The sequence below is a fragment of the Notamacropus eugenii genome, chromosome 7 (genome assembly GCF_028372415.1).
Source record: "Notamacropus eugenii isolate mMacEug1 chromosome 7, mMacEug1.pri_v2, whole genome shotgun sequence".
Lineage (NCBI taxonomy): Eukaryota > Metazoa > Chordata > Mammalia > Diprotodontia > Macropodidae > Notamacropus > Notamacropus eugenii.
This window is the reverse complement of record NC_092878.1, coordinates 4,803,825-4,830,430: the sequence shown is the minus strand read 5'-3', so window position 1 is coordinate 4,830,430 and position 26,606 is coordinate 4,803,825. Positions and strand designations below refer to the sequence as shown.

The window sequence follows — 26,606 nt, the reverse complement described above, 5'->3', positions numbered from 1 at the left end:
GTCAAGGACATCTGTCAAATATGGCAAATGGCAGTTTGGGAAGAATATGGGTTATTTAAATGGGGTCACTGTCATGAAAAATCCCCAGAGAAGAATTAGATTCCCCTTCACAAGTTGTAGTGTTTTTACAAAGTACATACCCTGAGTTAACACATTACTACATAGAAATGGAGGCTTAATCATACAGTCACATTTTCTTCAACCAGAAGCAGGAATTTGTAAGATGATAATATCATCCTGCACAGGAAACCAATGTCTGTTACAGATCTTACTGGAGGTCAAGGAAGCTAATTTTGGCATGAAGTGAAGGAAAAGGCTAGCAAGAATTTCTAGAGGTCACTTGAATAATGACATGAAACAGAAACTACACAAGCAACTTGTGTTTACTCTTTTGATTACTTAAGCAAAATGAAAAGTTTTGAAACTGCTTTGGAAATGCTTGATGAGATATTCAGCGTTCAAATGGAAGCTTTAAAATAGTTCCATGATCATATACACCCTTATAACTTTCAGAGAACACGTAAGACAATCTAAAAAAAAAAAAGTGTGCCAGACTGCCCTGCCAAAAATCTTTTAAGTCACTAATAAACATTAAATAGAAATGTTCATGGAAAAGTTCTTTTATAATTAAGTCATACAGTTGCTTCATTTTTGTAACATAATCTTGGGGACATAATGCAGATATATTAAATGCTAACCTTTGCAAAAGAGAACATGACACTCATGAGTTTCAGACTTATCATGATTTGTATTTCTTCTGAAAGTCAATTAATTCCTTAATGGTTGGAAACTACCTTCTGCTATCTGACCGACTGTCAGAGAAGGATGCCCTTCCATAGAAAGGGAAAGGGCAATGCAAGAAATACCTTGCTAACCAACGGAATCCAAAGAATACGTGATTTTTCCTGGCTTTTCTAACTTGTGAGCAAAACCATTTTCATCAAATGTTTGCAAGCAGGACACAAAACTATCTTTTCCCTTTAGGGAACCACTACGTTAGCATGAGATCCCAACTATTCTTCTCTGAAGCTGACATAATTCTACTACTTTAAGCTCTTAAAGTCACTAAGGAAGGATAGGGGGAAACAATAAAAATGAAGTCATGGAAATACTGTATGATCTAAAGTATTTAGAAAATTAGAAGCTGAATGCAAACTCAGAGATCATCTAGTCCAGTCTCTTTGTTCTAAAAATGAGAAAACTGAGGCTCAAAGGAATTAGGCAACTTGTCTAAGTTAAATCCAATTTATTAATTCCACTTATTGGGTATCTACTATATAAATACCATGAGAAAAGACAAAGTAGATAGTAGACCCCAGGTTTCCTCAATTAGTCCAGAGTGCTTTGCAGTGTATCACAATCCTCCAAGCTCACTTTTCTTCTGGACACGCATGTTACTTATGTTTCTTTCTAGCTCCTCAGAATGAAACAAGTAGGGTTAGATTTAGTCACCTAAATCTAATTATCCTGAGGTCTTTCTTTCCTATTTTCTAGTAATCAAAGTTTAAATATTTCCTAGTAAATGGTTCCCCCTTCAAGCATCTTTGGATAAGTAAAAGTTTCCACATTCAGTTTCTTCATATGTACATTCAGCTTTGAAAATCTCTTAGAATAACTGTCATAGGGTTCTACCCTAGCTCTAGGTGCCACCCTGCATCAGCAGAGGGAGCTTCCTCATCTTGGAAATTCTTCCAATGAAATCACAGATACAGTCCTGATTCCTATCCTAGATTATAGAATACAATCTGCAGCATATTCTATAATGAAAACATGGATCAAAAGAATGTAAGCTCCTTTGGGAGCAGAGATTCTCATTTTTGTCTGTCTCCAATACCTCTCAAAGAGTCTCCTTGCCACACGATTGACTCCAATAAATGCTTGCTCACTTGATTCTATTACATAATTCATATATGTGTATATCTTTGGGTAAGTTATCATTTCCATGCTTTCCATAGATGATGATAAAGGCAACGCAAGGTATCTATTCATTTTTTCATAGAGAGTTGGACCCAAAACTATTCCAAATAAAACAGAGGAGGAAACTGAGCCATAAGAGAAGGGGAAAAGTATTACATTCAAACAGACATCTCTTTAATAATACAAAAGGAAACATGGTCAAAAAACAAAAAACAACTTGCCAAATACATATTTTTCTGTACAAATGCCCCTCCGCCCTCCACTGCCCAGTTTGCTCCAGTGCTAAAGAAAGAAGCCAAAAGAAACAAAGACATTCAAATACAGGGCTGACATGCTATCCTTCCTTGGTCCCTACTCTATCTCATTCTGTCATACAAAGACTCTTTAAAGAGTCCTCAACGAACATCTCCCAGGCAGGCTAAGAGAATGATTTGAGAAAAAACCAGGGAGAAGTTTCTAGTACAGCTTTTTCTTATGCCTGACATTACAGCAATCCCAAAGGCTTGGTGACTGTGTAAATAACAAATGAAATAAAAAACAAACTCTCTCCTGTTTACATAGGGTGAAATTTGCACTAACGGTTTGAACAGCTCCTCACCAAGTGACATTAAGAATTGTGCCTAGGTAAAAGACAAAATCCGGTGGGGTAAATTATGGTGTTTCCTTGATTAGACATTAGGAGAAGCTGTTCTCTGCTAACAGAAGTTAAGAAAAGGAGTTAAGGAAAGACAGGAAGGCTGACTTTAAGACTATTTAGATCTGTAAAATCTGAACATAATCGAAACTATCTAATTGAGCACCCGTGGTTTTCATAGGCTGATAACCATGGTGCTAGGTTATTAGTGATAAGAAACTGGAGAGAAATAAGCAAAATATTTTGCTGACTGGTGATGACTTTGATGTGTATGGTTAGCTATTTATGGTAGGCTAAAACTTCACATTCCCTCTCTATGTACTGTTTCATGTAGCAAATATAATCCCAGGAAGATCTGGGATTCAATTAGCATAGACAATCTTCAGTCTGGCTAATTTCTCCTCTAATACATATTCTAACTTGCCTATGACTTTGTATGTAAATCCTGAGGAACTGTTTAAGATGTACAGAAGCTGAGTGAATTCCCCAGGGTTACACAGTAATTGGCAGAAGTAGGATTGGAATTCAGGTGTCCCTAACACTCAGCCAGATACTCTAACCACTCTGCCTCTATTTATTTATGATGAATTTATCCAATTAAATTCATTTACTTAGCAAAAACAATTGTCTAGTTTAAGAAATGGAATTGCCCAGGAATTTTAGAATTTACAGATGAAAGTGATTCACTCTGACAGGCTCCTGGCAGGTATAAATAGACTTGTGCAGCCATATCTTGCATCAACTGTCTTCACAAAGAGGCTCCGGTACTATCAACACCCTCCATTCAAGATTTCCCTTCCATTTTGACTTCTACACAGGTAAAGTAGCATGCTTGATTGGTTTCCTAACTGCAAACAGGCTCAATGGACAAAGAATCTATACCCAGGGTCACAAATTATTTTCAGTTTTCTTAAGCCAGTGACAGGCAAGATTGTTTTTCTAGATGAAGACCAAGTGCCTAAAATTTGGTGCATTAAAGGTTTCAAGAAGATGTATGTCTACCCTGTATAACAGAACATTCCCCTCAGCAAAACCCACATTTTTAGATGCTGAAGGGAAAAAGAAGAAATCCTTAACATCTGTGTGGGCTGGGAATGTAAGTTAGTGGGTGGCTTTTGAAAACTGCATGATGGGGTGGGGGGGGTGGAGAGGAAGAAACATGTTTATTTGTTAAAATGGAAACAATCATTAAAGACAAAGGTTTAAAAATATTTAAAACAAAATGTAATGGAACCCAGAAGATGTTTCATAATTTTAGTGAAACAGTTTTTCCACTTTGAAATATCATAAATTGATATAATTTTTAAAGGTACAAATATGTATACATATACATACATTTAAGCTGGTGGACAGATCACTGTTGCCTGTCATCAAAACACAATTTAAATCTTGCTCTTTGATGTTATTTTATATGTAGCTGGTTTATTATTCCCAATTAGGAGAGACCACTATCACTATTTATACTTGTTGCCTAGAAAATTATAAACACTTGTCTTTAACGTGGCCTTCACTAAGAAAATTTTACCATATTATAAGCTGTGAATTACCCTACTTTTAATTTAACAAGCAGGAGCAGAGCCAAAAGAAACTTAGATCTCCTAATTTTTTTTAACTACCCCATTTAAAAAAATCATTTTAAATTCTATTTAATGCTTTTCCAAATCTGGCTTTTAGATCAAATGTTCCTTTAGTTAAACAGGGGTTCTTAAGTTAAAGTCTGTGAACTCAAGTTATTAAAAATATTTTGATAACTATTTCAATATAATTGGTTTCCTTTGTAATCCTATATATTTTATTTTATACAATGAAAAATACTATTCTGAGAAGGGGTCCATAGATATTACCAGACTACCAAAGGAGTCCATAGCACAAAAAAGGTGCAGAACCTCCGGATTTTTAAATATTTGTCAGCAGTGGAATTAACAGAGCTCCCCTATTCTAAAAAGCCAAACATTTTTCATATGATCCTATATATCCTAAAAAAAAAAAAAAATCCTTGTGAGGAACATCTAAAAACACTTCCACAAGTTTATAATTAGAAAAATTGAGGTACAGAACACCTTGGTTATTTGTATAAGGTTATAAGCCAACACGAAATAAAACCCAAGTCCCCTCTAACCTGGTTTAACCATTAGACCAGATTGTCTCATACCATGGCAAAGCAAAGCAGTCACTGTGTTACTGAGTCTGCTAAAGGGTTGTCTGAATTCTATCAAACTGAAACTTAATCATAGGCTATGATTTTAGAGGGGAAAAAGAGAAATAATGAAATGCTGGTCCTTAGGGAAGGATAAAGAATTTCTTGGATTTAGATCTATTCACATGTCTCCATACACATCAGTAAAAAGCAGCTGTTACTAATGTACAACTGGTAATGCTTCATCCAACATACAATGTAAAACTCCATCCAGCCTTTACATTCTTAATATCTATGTAAACTTAATTTATGTAAAATAGACATTTCAAGAACCTAGTGAATAGAGGCCCAGACTTGGAGTTAGAAAGACCTGGGTTCAAGTCCTGCTTCAGACAGATACTGGCTATGTGATCATGGGCAAGTTAACCTCTCAGTGCTATAGGAACCTCTATAAGAATCTAAGTTACAACTGAGTTGTCCAACTGCATAGCGGAGACTTGCATTGGTGGAGGGAATTCCCAAACAGCAAGTTTCCTATACTGCTGAAATTTTAGATCTGGTCCCCATACTTAAAGGGGCCTTTTTATACACCATAAAATCAAACTTCACTCTGTATACTCCCAAGTCACACCAGCACACGCTGGCATTAAATTTATCCCATTTTAAATATTCTGCCCTCTGTATGTTGGTTGATTTTTGCTGAACTCCTTTTTTCCTTTATTTTTTAATCATTGTTATAAGGGATGGCTTACTGAGAAGAGGAACAAAAGATATCAAAACGATTTAAGATAAAAAATGTGTACACTTATTTTAAAGTGGCCTGAGTGCTGACACCAGTCAAATGCGTCATTGTCATGAAAAATTTATCAAAAGAAACCCTGTTAGAATTCCTCCAAAAATCAGCCTCAGCTTTTTACCTGAGAGGCTGGGGAGAGTTTTAAAAACCAACCCAGACAAATGCAAGGGCAAGAACCGGACACGTAGAATTCCAAAGATCCCCTTGCTTAGAGACTTCCTCACCATATTCTCCAGTTTTTTCTTCTATCTATAAACATCAATATCCTCTAACTTGGGCTAAATTTCAGTCAGCTCACTTGATCCAAGTCCTTAAACTAGCCAGGCACTGAGTAAAGTGAAACACTGTTATGACCCACTTTTCTCAATTCATTACTGCCAGACCACCAAGTCCTTTCCCAATAGCCTGTATTTATACTGGAAGATACAAAATAAAACCCGAACAACCAAAACATATAAAGAGGACTGTATGTACCTGTTTTGTTGGTTAGAAGGAAGGAATCTACATACTTTCTGAACAGTATCTGGCACCTCTCAAAAAATTTAAATCAGTCAAAAAGGATGCAGGACTAAATATCATTGAATAAAATTGAGTGAGTGTCAAAGAGACTCCATCTTCCTGCCTAAGTTCGTCATTTGGCCAGGATCTGGGGTTCTTAATACGTTATATTATTAATGTCATTATCCTGCGCATCTATAAGCTGGAACCTTAGCATTCTTGACCAGTTTTAAATAACAATGTACATTTGGGCTGGACTGAAATATTTTGATATAATTAAGTTAGGTATCTGTACATTCACCACTTTGCCAAGCTGCGAATATTTTAGTGTTCATTTCAAGCCATGAGAGCTTGCCAAACTAGCTTTTGGAATAGATGTATGTTATTTGAAAATAAAGTATACAGTTACCTAATTCAAACCCAGCATGAGCTCCATTATGCTTTCAAATTATGTTATGTTACATGTGATTTTCTATTATATTAAAATATAGGTAATTACAGTAAATTTTTATTATATTATCTCAATTTAATATTTTTCCATGCTGAAAAGTGCTAGCCAAAGATCCATAAAATATCACCATTTAAAAACAGTGCTTTCCTGTTTATGAATGAATGCATGTGTGCGTGTCTCACACAAACATACGTACATATATATCTATATGGAGAGAAAAAGAGTCCTTAGTAAACATTTTTAAGAACTTTTATGCATGTCATTAGGAGACGGCATAAGACAAATACAACTCTACAGAGTCTGAAATCATCTTATTCATAAAATTATTTAGGTTCAATGAACACAGGATGAATTAGGCTAAAGCAATGTAGTAAAACCTCACTAATTCAAACAATTTGGGAGCAAAACCAGTCTAAAGTGGTGAAAAGTATTATAGCGTTTTTGAAAATAACATTTTTGTTACTTTTCAGTTACATAACATACTAAGCTAATAGCTGCTGAAAATAAGGGCCTTCAGGAATCTACTTTAATGAAAGGTGGCATGGAGTACAGAAAGACTGTTAGACACAGACTCATATACATCCTAATTCAAATACTTAACTATTTGCATGATTTTCAGCAAGCCACTTTCCCTCTCTGGAGTCTGTTTTCTCATCCACCTTAAAATGGGTATAACCATGTTTCACAACCTCTCCCACAGGGTTGTGAGGAAAGCCTTCAGTAAACATACAGTTCCATAGAAATGCAAGTTATTGTTATCATGAAGAAGTAAAAAAGCTGGGAGTTTGCAAACACAGCAAATGTCTGCAAATAAATGATTATAAATGGCCTTTAACTTACATTGCTGCCAGACAGCTGAACAGCAAATCTTCTGCAAGGGAGCCACATTTCTGCCTTTCATTTATTTAACATACCTTTCTGAAATGGCTAAGTCAGAAAATTTTAGCTCTAAATTCTATCCAAATGGATCACAAATTCTAAACTCATGGAGGCTAAATTACAGTTTATAGTCATTCAGGATAGTCCAATTTATACTTTAATAGATGTTAAAGTAGAATATAACCCCCATGAGGCCAAGGATAACTTCATTTTTGTAATTTTTCCCCAGCACCTAACAGAGTTCTTTAAACAAGGCAGATACTTAATGAACGTTTATTGAACAGAATTTAAATTAAGGATGGATCACAAACATACTAACAAAAGTTGCCATCTCAGTAACTTACTAGTTTCTCATTCACATTTAAAAACATACCTGTACAGCCAGTTGTTCCTTTTTTGCCTGAATATCCCATGTCACAGTGACAGATGAATGAGCCTTTCGTGTTCTCACAGGTGCCACTCAGACAAATGTTTGGATTAAGGTCACATTCATTAACATCTGGAAAACATTTTAACAGTAATATTTATAAAGAACTTTCATATGATATTGTTAGAGTTATCCTTGAGATAAAGCTACTATGATAAACATATATCTTAAATCAAAAATATTTAAGTGGTTTTCACCAAAATTTGGATATTATTAAGTTTTAAGGCACTAATTCACATTTACTTGCCAGTTTTCTATCTATTAGTCTTAAAGATACATACAGAAATTTGATGAGTTGTATGTCAGGCTACAAAAAGGTATTAAAATGATATAACATTCTCAACTAAAGACCTACTATAGTATATAATACTAGCCCTGGACAACAGGCTATCTGCAAGACCGTTTTAAGCTTTCCTGAATTTACCTAATGTCACTTGATTGATGAAATAGTGAAAAATTCAAGTTGTCACTTGTTTTTATTTATACAACATCAGAGGCAGTTTTCGATGATATTTCTTCACCGAATGACTGCACTCTGTCTCCCTAGCTCAGTTACAACATCTAGACAACAGTTATTGACTATACTTCTTTCCCATATTGATAAATTATTTTCACATATTCCTTATTATTTTTTAATTTTAGAATGTCTGTTAAAAATCAACTATTCTACTATGAGGGTAAGACAATTGTTTTTTAAGACAATTTAAAACAGCTATTTTTAAAATAACAACTACTCTATTAAGAGAGTAAAAAAAACAGTATATTCATCAACCAGTCCCCATTATCCTTCTCCTAGACAAAACAACTTGCTTAACAAAAGCTTTCATTTAAGCCACAATGCAAAGGGTTAAGTTGGCAAAAATAATTTATAAAAGGCATTTCACAGCACTAGATCAAATTATATTTCCATCAAGGTCAGAATTCTGTGTCTGACAAGAATGTGAAGATAACAGTATTGGTATATCATGACATCAATTTCAAAAATAAGGCATACACCCTAAATATCTATTACTTTCCTCTTGAAAACTTATTATGGATTTATTATCCACCTTCTTTGCTTAGCTGACTAAACTTCTGAGCGACTGGACTGATTAAGAAACACTGGTCCTTTTGACTTACCTACACAGGTCTTCATGTCCTCAGATGCCATGAACCCATCAAAGCACAGGCACCTATACTCTCCAGGTATGTTTGTGCACTGACCTCCATCACAAATATTAGGGTTATCTTCACACTCGTCAATGTCTATAAAGGAAGAAAAAACACAAAACTGAATTGTGTTTTATTATGAAGTAGATAAAATCATAGCAAATCCAAGAGCACTGTCTTCCATCGCAGAGACAAATCCTAGGATTTCAGACTTAGGCTTCAATAGTTGTCTAGTACAAACTATATCTGAAAAAGAAGCTTTTCAACAATATGCATGGCAAACTGTTGTCCAGGCTTCACTTGAAGACTTCTTGTGAATATGGATTCATTCCTTGACAAGGGAGCCCATTCTGCTTTTGGGCACCTCTAAATTGTCACCAAGTTTAGATTTTCCTTTTCACAATTTCTAGACACTTCTCTTAATTTTGTCTGAAAAAGTCTAACTCATCTTTCATGTGCCTGACCTTTGGTAGTTACAGAAAGGCTATTAATCCCTTCCTCTGTCCTACCCCAAGTATTTCCTTCTTCAAGCTAAAAATCCTTAGTTCCTTCAACCAACTGTCAAGAAACTCATGGCATTTCACTCCCTTAGTTACCCTTCTCTGGATACTTTCCTTCCTAAAATCAACATCCTTCCTAAAATACGGTTCTCAGAACTTAACATAACAGTTTAGCTGTAGTCTGAACAAGGCACAGTACAGCAGAACTGTCACCTTCTTATTTCTGGAACCTGTGCCTCTCAATGCAGCCCAAGAGCATATTAGTTTTTTCTTTTCCTTTTCTTTCTTTCCTTTTTTTGCGAGGGTTGGCGCAGCATGTGGGGGGGGGGGGGACGGGGAGGGAGGTAGAAGAGGGGTTGGTGCTGCAGTTGACTCCTACTGAGCTTGCAATCCACAGAAATCTTTCAGGTGCAAATGAAGCTTTATCCAAAAAAGAAAAAATCCAAAGCACATCAAATGCTCTGGGCAAAAAAATATATATATATTTTTAAAAAAAAAGGAATTTTTATCATGTCACCAGCATTAACATCACCTGTGACCTAGACAGCTCTTACGCTTGGTTAAAAATATGTTATATTACTATTAACAAGATAATCTCCTATCTGCATTTATCCCTTTAAAAAGCCTTAAGAACCATTCCCCTTTTCTCTACTAAGATGTTTCATCATGGTAGGGAGGTAACTCTGATTTCTCTAAGGCAATGCCAGTGGAGTACAAATTCTGCAAATTCCTATCCCACTCTGGAGATGCTTGGAGTGGGAGCTGGGTAATAGACTGTATACTTATTCTTACAGGACTAATCAAGTTAAGTTTTGCACGTGCTCAGATGTTTGTTCAATAAGTGATACACTTCTTGGCTATAGGAAAGGTTGAGGATGGAATATATCGATGAACTTTCTTGTAACTGCAAACATCAAAACCACATCCTAGTTCTCTTCTATATATCGATGCTACTTTCAAGGCATGTGCTTTTATAGGCCTACAATCCAAATGATTCTGAATCCTCATTAAGAAAAGCTGGGACTTGCTCTGTCTCACGTGAGCGTTCTTACAATGAAACCAATAGTTTTAAGAGTCTAGTCACTTTTAACCCCCAATTTTATTCTAGTCATTCTGTCTCTTAAATGATGGCCATGAGATTAGGAAATACTACAATTAGGTTTTATATAAAGTTATCTTTGTTCTGATTCAAAATCCACCTCAGAAAAAAAAGTCTGCTCATTTTTCATTTTACATTTGGGTTCCATACATCTGTAATCATGGATTTTAAATAAACAAATGTATTTTTAGTTTGTGATGGGGAAGCAAATATTCTTTGGCCATAGTCACTGGAGATATCAACTCTTCTATTCTATTGAGCTTATGAATCCTTAACCTTAAAGGAAATGCATTTCCTCCCAAAACATATTTCTCATTAAGGTAAGGTTTAAGAACTACTACAAATAACAAACCTGAAAATATTTTCAGGACAATTTAAGAATCCTAGTTCACCCTAATTTGTCTATTTCATTTATTAAAATTTATTTCATTTTTTTAAAAATTATTTAAATATTTATTTAAAATTAGCTAAATTATCTAATAATCTAAATGGCCATTCCCTTGTTCAGCCTATATGACAATTACACGCAGTTTGTTTTACCCGGATGCTTTCTTCTTTGTACCCCAACTATTCCAGGAAAATTCCAAGTCTGCTACTAGCACTATGCTAAATATAAGCTGCAGGCATCTGAGGCTCAGAAGAAACTTTATCTCACTGTGCATTAGCGTTCCCAACTTGCATGTTTTTTAAATATGCAAAAGAAGGAAAACTGATTAAGTCATGACACTGCTGCTCTTGGAATACTCAAAGGAGCGGCGTGCCTAAAGCTAAAGAGAAAATGGATACTTACAGATTTTATCATATTGAAACATATTTCATCTTGTTTAGATATATTTACATAAATACTCCAAATGACCCATGATTTAATTCTGCCAACATAGATCACTACTCTGTAACGCATCATTAGATAGCTTGATGAATTGCTCTGGCCAAACAAAACTCATGACCCATAGGCCAACCTTCTGGTGATGAGAAGCTGGTCCTCACAGGACAGACAGGAGGCCAGTAAATGGGCCTATACTCAGTCTCTTCAGCTGGGTAAGAACTGGCAGAGCTACTGAGAGCCTTTACATCAAGATGTGGCCCAGTGAGGATTCAAGGACGGTTCTGATGTAGGAACTGGTTATTTTTGTACAACACAGATGTCTGGGAAAAGTAAAAAATGTAACTGCTCTTCTACAAATGGGTATTTCAAATTAGGCAGAACACAGAGATGAAAAGGAGTCCCACACTGCAGTATACATAGAAAAAGTAACACATAAAAACTTAGTGAATATTTTCATTTTTCATCTAGATGCGTGGTGACATGTAGATATGGACATTCATATGGAATCATCCAAGGATATACTTGGGTTGTTTGCTTTCTAAAATCTCATGGTTGAAGGATCCTTTGGTGCTCCAAAGAGCACTTATCTGAATCTTGAAAAGGGATTTTGAACTTTAGTGTGCTTAGACTCGCCAAAACATATAAATGATATCTCTCCAACTTGTCATATGCATATTTTCATCTTATTTTGTGAAATATGGTGCCTTTGATCCTGAGGCCAGCTGTATGGGTCATTTAAGAGGAGTCCCATTTAATTCAACATGGATTTACCACAATCCATTCTGAAATAATGTAATAGTAAATGATGAACATGCTGTAGAAAACAACGTAAATCTTTTCTACAATAATTATCTGTTCAACTGAAATATTTATTATATTTGGATCATAAGAAGACCTCATCAGTTTGAAAGTATGTCAAGGAATCATAGATTTAAAGCTGGAAGGAACTCTAGAAGCTACCTAATCCAAACGCTTCATTTTACAGTTGAGGAAACCAAGGTCCAGAGAGGGTAAGGGATTTGCCTGCTCCCCAAAAGCTTTCTCTGACTCTGCATTAGCATTCCCAAACTTCCTCTTGCCTCTATAGACTGCACTTCTTTTGCTCCAACCTATCCTTTATCTAAAGGAGCTAACCAAACAGTACATATCGCTCTTAACATCGATGTTCTTCCTGTCTTAGATGTGGCTTACAGGAACCTGAAACAAGATTGATTAACTTTAATTAATAAATTATTTTGATCTATACATTTTAACCCCAATATAATGTTAAAAGGAATTTTACCAGTGCAAGATCTCTGATCTGGCATAAGTGCAAATCCCTGTCGACAGCTGCATTCATAACTGCCTTCAGAGTTGGTGCAGAAGGTGTCACAACCCCCATTCATTATGCTGCATTCATCGATATCTGGAGAAAAAGGGAACAGGATAATTTTATATTTTTCTCTGCTTCACCATTATGGGCCATGTTTAAGATTTGCGAAGATGGGCAACATACATCCACTAGGGATAAAATTTAGGACAATTGGAAGTAATTCGCAGTTCAGCAATGGGCAGTTGGATAAAATGATCCTTGATACAGATTCAGTTACAAACCTGAAATTCAGTCCAGATCCAAGGAGGGGTTGGCTGAGGTCTACAAACCTTTACAAGAACCTGGGCTGAGTTCTTAGTTGGCCTGGGCCATGTTTCAGAAGAATTTGGGCTGAATTATGGTTTCGGGTGGAAACCATGTGAGACTTGGCAGTTCCACATGGTTTCCAACCCAAACCAGGCAAAAGTTGGCAGAATCCTCTAAGGTTCACTTTGATTTTGGGGTTCATTTGTTAAAACAATGGTGCTGTCTTTATAAGTCTTCCCAGGACTACTTAATTCAATGAGGAGTTCTCAAAGAAACTGTCATGACTAGAACTCAAATTGGCACTAATCCTAGCCTCTATTTCCATACTCAAAATCAACACACTCTTGTAATGATAATAGAAAGCACTATAGCACTTTGTCTATATATTAGCCTATCTGATCCTTGAACAACCCTCTACAGGGAAGATACTTCTACTTTACATCTGGGGAAACTGAGGTTCATAAAGGTGAAGTTATTTACACGTAATTTCATAACAAATAAGCATTAGAATAGAGCAGGGTTTGCTAAACCCTAACAATGCTCCAATATTTTAACTATTTAACTAAAGACTCTCGAGGCGAGCAGTTTTCCAATGTTTGGGTCTCAAGACCCCTTTCAAATTATTGAGGACTACCCAAAGAGCTTTTGTTTATGTAGATCATACTTTCTGATATTTACCATATTAGAAATTAAAACATTTATTATTATGAAAATGGTTTTATCTCATAGACCACCCTTGGAGAACTGCTGCTCTAGACCATAAGTTCTAAGGGGACAAAGAGTGCATTTTAGGCTTCTTTTTTATCTCTATGATACAGTGCTGGGGGCAGAGCAGATGTTAAAAAATTGCTTGCTGTTCTGACTTAACATGTGTGCATAAAGTAAGATACAAAGTACCAGACACTATTCAAACTTTTACGACCCAAATGGTCCTTACTAGGGACTGAAACATTCTACAACCTTCACCTTTTTTTTTTTTTTCAAATCAAGCTTGACCAAATTTGTGGCAAGAATCCCGTGAGGAGCTTCCTCTACCAATGCAGATCAGTACCTTTTCCACAACTTTTAAACTCAGAGTTGGCAGGGGCAATAAGAGATTAAGTGACTTTGCCTAGGGTCACACCTGGAGCACACCAGATATTAATCTGCCAGAGACAGCACTTGAACCCAGGTCTTCCTGATTCCAAGACCAGCTTTCTATCCACTATATACCAGGCTTCCCTTTCATCCTAATGACTCTTTGAAGAGATATAGGTAATGGAAATATCAGAGGATCATGGGTTCAGAGGTCAAAGAATCAGAGATTTTATAACTGGAAGAGATCTAAAACCTTTAACTTCACTTTATAGGTCAGGAAACTGAAGACTAGTGAGATATAAAGGGATTTATAAATAATTTTTACATAAGTTTAAGATAAATAAGTTGGTTTAAGGAACAGAATTCTGTCTATCTCCATAGTCTTGGGGAAAGGGAGAGTTTCCTCAACAGGTGTCAGAGCTTACCAACACAAAACAGTTTATCAGGTGTGGCGTGATATCCTGGATTGCAGGCACACTGGTACTTCCCAATCAAGTTCACACAGCGGCCGTTTCGGCAGAGGTTAACACTTAAATCACACTCATTGATGTCTGTTGGAAATAAGAAGACAGAATAAAAATTAATGCTTCTGGGTTGTGAGAGACAGGTGGACCAGACTCAGCAGAGAAAACTGTTGCCCTTACCCATACAGGCTGAGATATTGGGAGCCATCTGATGACCAGGAGGGCACTCGCACCGATAGCTTCCTTCCGTATTCAGGCATGTGCCGCCTCGACAAAGAAGAGGGTCTCTCTGACATTCATCAATATCTGTAAGATGAAAAAACCAAAGCACGGACTCAGGCATTTCAATGCAATTTCTTCTCATTTCCCTATTATTCTTCCTTCTCTTCTGTGGTGCTTAGACTTTGGCTGGGTTGTTTATCTCATTCTTCAAATACCCAGAACTGTCTTCTCAGTTTCCTTACCCTCACATTATCACCCCAATCAAGCGCAGTCACATGAGTTTAACTCCTTGGCCATTCTCTGTTTCTCCTGTGCCCCTATGGGCACACCTGGCTAAGTCATCCTGAGCTAAGCACAAACAGCAGAGAAAACAGCAGGTTTGGAGCAAATGTCAGGGGGCAGGGGCAGGTGACCCTTTCTGCTCACTCTGACGGAAGAGTATTCTGCGGAAAATGGCCATGAACATACCCATGCAGTTCTTCATCATCATAAATCCACTTTCATATCCATCAAAGCACTCGCATTTAAAGTCTCCTGGGGTATTCACGCAGATGCCTTGACCACACAGATCAGGAGATATCCGGCATTCATCAATATCTGTGCAAACGCAAAGGGCACCCATTAAACATCAGGGCAAATTCAATTCCTAGGAGAACTTTAAACAGACCAAAATGGTTTAAAAGACATCCCTCCCAGTTGAGCATTGACTAACCTGTGCAGTTCCTTTCTTCAGAATCGAGGGCAAAGCCATTATCACACCTACATTTAAAGCTGCCGATGGTATTTCTGCACTTGCCATGGGTACACAAACTTGGAATCATCTTGCATTCATTTATATCTTTAAGAAAAAATTAATGTGGAAAAATATTTCAGTAATCCAGGAGTTCCAACTGCCCATCATTTCAAGCTGAAAGGATTTCAGTAATATCATAATTCCTGACTCTTGGGGGTAGAAGGGAGGTCAAGGGTTATTTAGCCTAGACAGGACCTGAACAAGAATTCCCTCTACAAGAATCACCTACAGCCACCCATCATGCTCCTTTTTTTAGAAGACCTCTGATGAGAGGCAATCCATTCTCTCCTGAGGCAGTCTCTTGCAGTTTGGGGTACCTCTGTATGATAGGAAATCTTTCTCTGAAATCTGTAAACTTCCATGTTTGGATTCCCAGTTCTACCCTCTGCAGTCAAGCAGAATAAGTCTAATAAATCTAATCCTTCTTCCCAGGGGTAGCTCTTCACACACTTGGAGATAGTTACATATTCCTTCCAAGTCTTCTCCAAACTAGTTCCTCCTACTAATCCTCAAAGTTCTCGACTGTCTAGGCTGCTGTCTGGAATGCTCTCAAGTTTATCAATGTCCTTCCTAACATGCAAGATCCAGAATGCAATGTAATATTTTATGTGCTAGTCCTGGGTACTCATGCCCTTTATAATACAGCCTATATGAGCCCATTAGCTTTTTTTTTTTGACTCTCACATCACTCCATTAACTAATATTAAATTTCGAGTTCACTAAAACCCCCAAATCTTTATCAGATGAACTCCTATCTGATCATACCTCCACATCGTGTACTTGTTACGTTAATTCTTTGAACAATTGTAGAAGGCATCTATTTCTATTACATTTCATTTTTTAAGATTTGAACTAATGTTCTCTTTACTTACAAGACTGTTTCACAACATTTAAAATGAACATTAAAGACTGGACAATAATAATTTTGAACACTATTTAATGGTCCATGAGGAGCATGGCTCATTCATGTTTAGCCCTTTTCAACTTAGTATTTTAGAAAATTCCTCTGGAAAAAAAAAAGGAACACAATAGCACATTTAAATGAAACTTCTAAACTGCTGCCTTGTATGGTCCAAAGTATGCAAATTATAATCTTAGACATATGGCAACCAATTGGGCACATGTTAGGATAAAGTGCCATTTCAATGTTTTTTATGGGAATTTTTATATGCTTTAAAAAAAAGGAAGTTTTCCAAATAAGGTACCATCTAAAAATGTCAATAATTAATAAAAAATTGTACAAGACTGATGATTCTACTTTTTAAATATCTGATTCTATCAAGGTTCCATTAATATTGTAGATGGCCTCTAGGCAACTACATAGTGAGGTGGATAGAGTGCTGGGCCTGGAGTCAGGAGGACCTCAGTTCAAGTCCAGCTTCAGACATTTACTAACTGAGTGACCCTGGGCAAGTCACATGATCTCTATCTTCCCCAGTTCCTCAACTATAAAATGGGGATAAGAGCACTTACCTATCAGGGTTGTTGGAATCAAATGAAATAATATTTGCCAAACACTTAGCACAGTGCCTGGCACATGGCAGTGCCACTTAAGTGTCAATGGCATTCCACTCCATTCCCTTCCTCCTCCACCTCTCCCAGACTCAACTTGCAACTAGCTCAAAAGTGGAAAATAAGACATATGTGCGCTCTTCAAGCCACTTAGATTTCTCTTGCAGTGCCACACTCTCAAGGGAGGCATTGCTGAGAGAACCACCTGGGGCCCTCCAAACACATCTAAGCTCTAACTAGACTACTTCATAACAGATTCTATTGGTAGGAAAGGGAAAGTGGGTGAGTGGGTGATGAAGAGTCATTAAATCTCAAGAGCATCTTATTCTCTGGAGACAATGACTTAACTTAGTCCTTTCAAGAGGGACAATTTCAGTTCCTTTGAATTTACTTAAAAGACATTTAGGGAGTCTTTAAGAAAACGATGAACGAGACTAACAATTTTAATTATAGTAACATCCCTTCTGGTCCCAAACTAGCCCTTAGCCCCAACCAAAATAATGCATGGATTTTTATAGATTGAACAAATGAGCTGGTATTTGTATATTGGTTTCAAATTTTTGTGTTTCAATCAAATTATTAGTTACAATAATGAAAAGTTCTTTTTTAACATGAAAGACATTCTGGATAAAAATGAATACTTAATTCAAAACCATGCGCTATGAATATAGCAAGGATACTCTGGGCAATGTTAAGTTGGATAAACAATTATCTCCTCTCCAGAGGCTGAGGCAAATTAGTTCTGGATCACTATAGCTATTGAGTTAAATCAACCTTGATGAATACTATACCTTTGAAGAAAGGTTTTCCATTTATAATCTCTCCTCTTGTGGCAAATCCAGGCCCTCTAGGGCAAAGAGCATCATACTCAGGTGTACTCCTCACAGGACACTCCTCACATTCCACGCTGCCCCAGGCTGCCCCAACAGAACAGCAGCACGCATCCATCCGATGGCGGCCAGCAACAGGCACAGAACATTCCTCATCTTCATGTTTCAGGTAGCAAGTTTCTAGGCGGATATCTGTCAAATGAATGAAAAGAAGTTGAAAATACCACATTTTCAAAGCTAAAAATCACTGCCATTTAGGTAAGCACAGTGCTTTGCACACAGTAAGTGCTTAATAAATTCATGGGGGCTTGAACTGAAACTTCTTTCAGTAAGAAGCCAAGTTTGTCAATGGACGTCTTCAGTACATGAAGGTTCCCTTGCCTTCTGGACCCAAAATACTTGTCAAACAAAAGACATAAAGCTCTTCTGTCCTCTGCCTATCAGTGGACTTTGTGCTGTCCTCATTTCAGTGTTTCTCGTTCCTACAGATGTGCACATTGTTGATTTCCACAACCAGACATTTATCTACTGGCTTGCCTGAAAATAACCTATGCATGATAGGACAGTCTCAGGCTAGCACTAGCACCTTCTGAATGAGGACAAAGAAAGAGAAGTTTCTCTGAAAGCTGGGCAGGGGTAGGAAGTGGGACGACTGGAAAAAAAGGTCATAAATTAATAGGGGACTACAAATTTAGAGGTGAAAGGGACCTAAGAAGTGATTAATTTCAACCCCCTTGTTCTGTAGATGAGAAAACTTATGCTCAGAGAAATTAAGTAACCAGCCAGTCAATTCTGAGGCAGTATGAGAACCAAGAGCTTCCAGAGCACAGGACCAGGGCTCTGCCCACTACAACAAGACACTCAAGGAGCTTGCAAGGAGTTGGACCCAGAGATGAATGGTGATTCAGTTCCCTGTTGAGAAAGGATGAGAAGGCAAACGAAATTCCCACTTTCCTCTCCTAAACATGTTACTTTCCACAAACATTTACAATGACACACACATTCCTGTGTATACTCTACCAGTAAGCATTTGTTAAGCTTAGTAACCTTCTCTGTGTGAGGCACTGTGGTAAGCAATGGGGATACAAAGACAAAAAAGAAATCACCCCTGTCCCAAGGTGCCTCCCTTCTGATAAAGGAGACAAGACATGCGTATGGAGAATACATACAAAAGTAATAAATGGTAACTGTGGGAAAGAGTATACAAGCAGCAGAAGAGATCGAGAGACTTCTAGAGAGGGGGCCGTTAAGCTGACATGTGGAGACAACCCAAGACAGAGATGAGGAGGACTGAATTCGAGGCAGGCAGAACAGCCAGTATGGCTCGATCTCAGAAGGTATAGAAGAAAATCATGTACAGGGAGATGGGAAAGGTTGTGCAGAGCTTTAAATACAAACAAGAAACATTAGCCATTTACGAAACGAGATTCGTGGGGAGCTCTGGTCCAGGAGAAGGAACGCTGAGCTAAGATCTGGGCTCTAGTTCATCTTCCACAGCTCAACAGCTGAGTGGCCAGAGGAAAGACACTGAATTATGAGCTGCAGTTTCTTCCTCTGGAGGAAACAGGAATGAGAATACCTTTTCTGCTCACCTTACAATGTCATGGTGAAGATCAAATGCATTCATTTATTTTTAAGATATTCACGTGAAAAGTATATGTTCCCTTTCTTTTCCAGCCAGCCTCTACCAGTATCCAACACTCATCTAAATATATGAATTGTAGCTAATATAAATACAGCTTTCTGAAGCCCCCCTGGGCAATTCTTTGCTTAGGTTTTTACCACTAAAAAGGAAAATTTAAAAATTAATCACAAAATACATATCAGAGCCCCTTCCACTGAAGGCCTTGGGGCTCATTATAGATTAAGAAACTGGGGTTTGGAATGGGATTAACTGGCCTTCCTCAGCAATGAATGGAACCTCAGGCTTTTGATTCCAACTACTGAAATTCCATTCTCTAGACCACACTGAGCTTTTTAAGTGATCCAAATCCTTTAATTACATACAGCAAAATCTCTGTATGTCTGTTGATTATAACACGGTTTCAGATACATTATAGATCTAGACACATCTCCTACGTCACAGAGGACAAGTGACTTAGGCAACAGTGATAACTGCTCCAGAACTGTTCCTGTTAGGGCCCTGGAACCATCGGGCCCGGCATTCAGGGCTCAGAAGATCACGACTGGTATCCATAGAGATTTCCTCCCCAACCTTCGGTCCCTGTTATGAGTAAGAGTCAGTCTTTAGCAGCCAGCCACAGATCACACTACATCCAACATAGGTTAGGCGATGTTCACAGGATCCTCTGCCACTTACACTTTACAGTATGCTTAAAGCTGATTTAAGAATTATCACAATTCAGATGACCTATGTTTCCTATAAAGTAGGCACTGCACAAGAGAAAGGACCAACCTTTCTATTAACTAATAGGCTATCTTCTCTGGTCATGAAGAATGAAGCCTGAGACCAAATCCCACATGCCCAAACTATCAGGAGGCAACGATGAATTTGTGAGATTTGTGAGATTTGTGAGATTTATCTGTACTTGGAATCAATGAAATTTTGCAATCTGTAAAAAGAGGTATAGATGTGTGAAGTGATGAAACAAATACATACCAAGACAGATTCTTCCAGTGAGATCCAATGTCATCCCACTGGGACACTGGCAAACAAATGACCCCAGAGTGTTTACACAATGGCCATTTTTGCACACTCCCGGGAATACAACACATTCATCTATATCTGAAGGGGAAAAAAACAGAACACAATCAGAAAAACGTACTGCATAAACATCACTGCATTTCATGCTATTTGAAAAAGATACCCCTTTGGCACTGGCACTCTAGGTTACCCTCCAGTTCTATTCCCCAGAGGCTTTCTCTTCTAAGCTGCATGTAAATGAATTTGCCAAAAAAGCTACCCCTGCGTAATCACCATGGTGTTGAATCAGGAACTGCTCTGGACATTGCCATAAAATGAAACAATGAAGTAATTCTCAGTTTAAGGGAGAGGGAACTACCAACATTCTCAAGGAGGGCCCTTAGAGCCTTACAGGTCTTCTTAAATAAGAATATGTTCATGCTGCCTGACATCAGAAAGTACTGAATTAAACACTGCAGAACTTTAAGTTTTTTGTAGAGGCCTTCATAGCTTACAAAAATGCTTATATGGATATAGTTCCCTTTGAACTCTACAACAATACTAAGAGGTATTGAACTCTAAGTGCCTTTAGGGAAGGAACTGTAGATTATTTTATAGTCATATCCCCCATACTACCTTGCTTAATGCAGTGTTCATATTAGGTGCTTAAAAATTAATGAACTGGTATTGGCAGACATGGCAGAATTATGATTTCTAATTTAAAGATGAAAAAGCTAAGGTTTGTAGAAATCAAATTACTTGCCTAGTTTTACTTAAGACCCCAGGTCTCTTAACTTCTAATCTAGTGCCCTTTCCAACAAATCATGAGAAGGTTTGAAGGAGAAAAGAGAAAATTCTATTGCATAAACCATGTAGAAATAGAGGGGAGGAGCTAGTGTTTTTAACATATTCTTAAAAGACAACATGCAATAATGATGACAGGAAACAATACTGTAGTTCAAAATAATATGTCCTAAATTTGAACATTCTCAGCTGGAAGAAAACGATCCTCAAGGTATATTTCATTCTGAGTATCTAGATGAGAAGTATAAAGATGAGCGAGAGATGTCACTTCATTACATGGTACGGAAAGAAACAAAATACTTCACAGCAACCATTATCTGAACTTAAATAGTGTGTTCACTTTATGGGCAAATCACTGTGAACAAAGAGAATGAAAATCACCCCAAAATATCAAAGTAAATAGTGTACTTCTGGTTTAGGCAGTAACTAAGAAAAAGAAATGTTAACTATGGTGAAATTAGACCAGGTGGGGCTAAAGCTTTCCCTCTTCTATCTAATCTATACCTTCTCCAGTCACAGCCTTGAGATATCTCAGAGAGTGAGACATCCTAGAGGAATGCTGGGAAACCAATGGAAAAAGTGTAACTGCCTACTAATTAGACAATGGAATCACCATTTCTGATGAGTTTTCAGTGACTCCAGGTAGGAAAGGGAAAGGGAAATCAACAAGTGTTTGTGTTCATTAATTTTACCCCAATTGCACTGTTATTCCCTTTTTGGGTAGAACTATCTGTAATCTATTTGGGGAAAACACACCTTGGTAAAAAATGGAAAATTTCTCTTTGGAAGACACTGATCTTTGTCTTTTTAGGGTCCTTGTCAATGCTATCAAGCTAAATAGTGGTCAAAGAAATGATGAAGACCTGATGTCTTGGAAAAATAATTTTTCCACAGAGGAATGTTGAAAACTAACCTGTGCTTTTCTTTGTGAATAGGAACAGGTTGAGGGTCACCTTCTCTTTTTCTTTTTCTGGTCACTTACATGCACTAAAATGTTCTGTTGAGGTCATTTAAGTTATGTACAGTGGGTCTGGATTAGGGAAGTGCCAAAGGATTCAGTCATCATTTGGAAGGCAAGAGCTCGCGAGGGGGTTGTGGTGTTCCTCTTTATTTTAACAAAAAAACCCTTCTTTTCATCCCACATATGGGACTAATTGTTGTTTTTAAAATACTTCAGCTGCTGTGTCATGTCAGGTTGTGTTAGTCATGATGACCTATGGCTATCTGGGATTTTGTGTGAGTGAGAAAACCGAAGAAGCCCACCTAGACTTCTGAGGAGGATGAAAAGAGTCGTGGTATTTGTAGCATTGTAAATGTCCTTTTGCGTGTGACCACACAACACAACAACAAAAGCGTTCTCCACTCCTCTTTAAACACTATGTTTGTTCCCGTCTTCAGACACAGTGTTTTGAAATCATAGTTACTGTAAACGAAGGTTGGGGCTAGCGCATTCTGAGGTCTCCTTCTTCTTTGGCCACTGCGTTCTGACACTGGCACAAGCGTCTGACAGCTGAATGAATGAAGGCTTGTGAAATCCCCATCCAGCCTTTTATTGTTCCTTCCTTTCACTGCATATTTTTCACTATACAGTTACGTGGCAACCTTAACCAATTCAGTCAACACAAACATTCTTCCCATGGAGAGTAGTTTACAGTTTACAAATAACAATAAATACCTTCACACTGTGTTCCTTTAATTCTTGAGTACCCCTTAGCACATATTGGATCTGTAAAAAAATAAATATACAAATTTGGAATACTGAACTCCAGACTCTGTGGTTATGACATAGTGTGCAAAACACGAAAAAGCAACTGGAACATGAACTGGATTTTGTTCCTATGAATAAGTCTGAGATCACTTAAAAGTATTTTCTGAGATTGTATAGGCGTGGAAGATTAATAATGAAATGAGTCTCTTTGCCTCCCACTCAATTCCCCAAGGTGCCCTGAATACAGCACGATAAACTGAAGTCTAAGAGAATAAATGGCTGCAGACTTCTCGATAGCAATCAAACTTAAAACCTAAACGATACTATAGGCTTACTCTAAATACATCATGGAAAATTTGGTAAATGCTGATGAACACGGAAACTTCACAATCTTCAGAACTCACATGGTAAGAACTTTTAACAAACCGAAAAACCTAAATGATGAACAAGTTTACCAAACTCAGCTTTTCATATAACTTAGAATTTCAGCTAACACTGAACATTTTCCTACAGTGCAGTTATGACCACTTAATTATCTTTCTTCCCAAACTCCAGGAATTTTTTAAACCTGTCTATAGCTTCTTCAGGGGGTCTCCAAACAATGCATATGCTTCTTTCTCAACTAGGTACAAAAGTCAAAATTAACGACATGATGGCATTATAAGAGCAGATTAAGTAAACCACAAGACTATAGGCTTTGTTATTTATTTTCCTTTCTAATATCAACATAAATTATTATTGCCATCATAAGTTTTTCTGTACAACCTCATTCAGAAAAAAAAATTCCAACAACAAACTTTTTCATTGGTAACGGGATCAATAATCTCTATTAAGTATAGATCAGAACTTGAAAGAATGTCATCATACCAGGCTTTGGCTCCTAATCAAACTATTTATTATTTTTAAGCACTTTGGCACCATTTATCTTTCCCATGCGCTCAAGCCGACTGATGTAGACACATCTGGTCTACAGTTCAGGTCTACTTGCCTATCTATATTGCTTTTTTAAAGTTGGATAGGATAGAAAAAAATGAGAAAACCAACTTCTCCAAAAGGAGTTCGTCCTTTTAGCCACTGAATAAAAGTGATAAAAAAGGATGGGGCCAAGGAGGAAATAAAGTCCCCATTCTTACCTGCCTGACAAGGTGTGCATGGGCTTCCCCAGGCAGCACCCAGTGAGGAACAGCACTGTGACTTCAACGTGGCTCCATTGATATTGATTTCACATCTTCCATCAACAATGCTTTGCCAACAAGTGCCTTTAATTGTTTCTGGATGGGAAAGGGAAAGGAGTCAAACACTTTAAAACAGACTACTTGATTAGGCTCAGGTATCAAAAATGTAATTGAACATGCTACCTTCATTTACACAAGATTTACCATCATATAAATAGCAGTTTGAACTACAGCTGGCATTACCATAATGATCATAAAATCTCAGTTTCTACATAATTAGTGATCTGTTTGGTGTTAAATTGGCATTAAAATGTGTTTAATAGGAATAAAAATAAATAGAATATTTAAATAGACACATACCTATGCAGATAGTTTTTGTGGTATCCAAAGTACTTTCAGAAGAACATTCACAAACAAAGGAACCCAGGGTGTTTTTGCATACTCCATTAACACAAGGGCTTGATTCGCACTCATCAATATCTGAAATAAAAATATATTTATATTGTAGCTAAAGCTAATTTTCAGAGATAAATGACTGACTTCATTTTTAATTCTTACTTTCTCAAATGCTTCTTTTCCTAGGCTAGCTAAAATGTCCAAAGCACCGAATTTGTACATATTTAACATAGGTTCTTAAATCTCACTTCAATTCCTGAAGCTAGAACAAATTTTCCTTTCTTTTAATGAGAGGTAGCATGGTATAGTGGATAAAGACCTGGCTTTGTTACAAGGAACACCTGGGTGCATGTCCTTCCTCTACTGGCTATGTGACCCCAAGGAAATCATTTAACTTCTGAGTGCTACATGCAGCTCTCTCACACTACAAACTGAAGAAAAGGTGACCACCTACATTGGTAGGCAGTTTCCTCATCTGAATTTTCATACAGTAATGAAACCCCAGATCCTGATCCATCTTTAATTATTAAATGCTGCTGAATGATTTAAGAATATCAAGGTCAATGGAATGAGACATTCTGAAGAAGGGGCAGCCACACTGAGGGCAAAAGGCGCTCCACTGTCAGTAACAGTGAAGTAGCACCTACTTCCACTGTCCTAGGATATCAGGTAGTCATTGCAGGCTCACTTAATTTTGTAGTTAAGTGAAGAGTTTACATCAACCCCCAAACACTTGGTTTTGTGGCTGTGCAGAAGTAGAGAAAGGGATTAGCTGTGACCTTGTAAATGGGGAAATGTTAACAAAGTGAAAATGACTCAAAGGGGATGTTCAATCTGAGCTGTACTTGGGGATTCCAGTTGTGAACAGAAATTCTGTTCAAAGTGAGTGGAGTCCTGAATTGTGTGGACTGAAGGGAGGCAGGTGCCCCATGCCTGGCGAGATGGCTAGAGAAGCTGTGTGGATCCGGGTCCTAGTGCTAATCTTCATAAAACACTAATAACATCCCAGTCAATTTATATACTTCTTTCTCAATGATGCGCAAAAACTAAAATTTATGACATGATGGTACTGAAAGAGTAAATTACGTAAACTACAAGACTGAAGTCCTTGTTCTTTCTTTTTCCTTTAAACACAAACTATATTAGTGCCATCAAAAGCCTATCTGTTCAAGTTTGTTTAAAAAAAGAACCCATTAATATATATTTTGTGCTGGTGGTAGGACCAGTAATCTCAATGTTTTAACTATAGCTCAGAACCTGACTGAAACAGGCTGGCAGATGTGAGATATCTGACTGGCATGTACATGAAGCCTCTGACTCATACTGATGAATATCGGGCCATTGAACCCAGACGGCTCAGGAGATGAAAGTGAGGTTGGTGACCTTGCACAGCCCTCCCTCACTGAAATCAAAGTCAACTGCAAGTCATGTCTTCATCTTGATGTCATGGTCCTCTTTGAGAATGAAGGACAAACACAACCTGTGGGAGAATAGCAGCTCCTCTCCTCCCCTCCCCCTCCCTTCCCCTTTCCCTTCCCCTACCTCTTCTCCCTACCTAAGGGAAGGTACACCTCATGGCCAAAAGCTGCCTTTTTTTTCTTTGGGTTTACTAGCTACATTTCTTGCTCAAAGTCCAAGCCTTAAACCCAATTCACTTTGGAGTTCATAGACTGGACAACAATTCTCCACCCACCTAGCACAGAGTGAGTGAAATTACTAAATAGTAACTGTTTCTGTTTTAAACAGGAACCCTGAGAGTCTTCGCCTCCCAGTCTGATATCTGTTTTTTTGATTGAAGGGGCCATCCCTTGGGTAACTACTTAAGGAAGCCTATTCATTGAATTGGTGTATCTCACTCAAAGTGAGAATGTGATAAGACCTTAGCCTGAAAGGGCCAGGGTCTTCCATTGCATCCTGGGCCATCTCCAGCCATCCTGATGAATATCAGGCCACTGGACCCAGATGGCTCAGGAGAAGAAAGTGAAGTTGGTGACCTTGCACAGCCCTCCCTCACTCAAATCAAAGTCAGCTGCAATTCATGTCATCATCT

At 37.6% G+C, this 26,606-nt stretch overlaps 1 protein-coding gene across 1 annotated transcript in view; it reads right to left on the bottom strand.

Moving 5' to 3' along the window:
- Positions 1-26,606, bottom strand: part of FBN1 (fibrillin 1) — a 290,028-nt gene that overhangs the window by 67,189 nt on the left and 196,233 nt on the right. Inside the window, exons 20-31 of the mRNA XM_072624719.1 lie at positions 24,521-24,640; positions 24,119-24,256; positions 22,953-23,003; positions 20,450-20,575; positions 17,791-18,021; positions 15,407-15,532; positions 15,163-15,291; positions 14,653-14,778; positions 14,434-14,559; positions 12,596-12,718; positions 8,859-8,984; positions 7,686-7,811 (exon numbers count right to left, since the gene is read on the bottom strand). Of these exons, the coding sequence (XP_072480820.1) occupies positions 7,686-7,811; positions 8,859-8,984; positions 12,596-12,718; positions 14,434-14,559; positions 14,653-14,778; positions 15,163-15,291; positions 15,407-15,532; positions 17,791-18,021; positions 20,450-20,575; positions 22,953-23,003; positions 24,119-24,256; positions 24,521-24,640 (1,548 nt within the window). The remainder of the gene's footprint in view (positions 1-7,685; positions 7,812-8,858; positions 8,985-12,595; positions 12,719-14,433; positions 14,560-14,652; positions 14,779-15,162; positions 15,292-15,406; positions 15,533-17,790; positions 18,022-20,449; positions 20,576-22,952; positions 23,004-24,118; positions 24,257-24,520; positions 24,641-26,606) is intronic.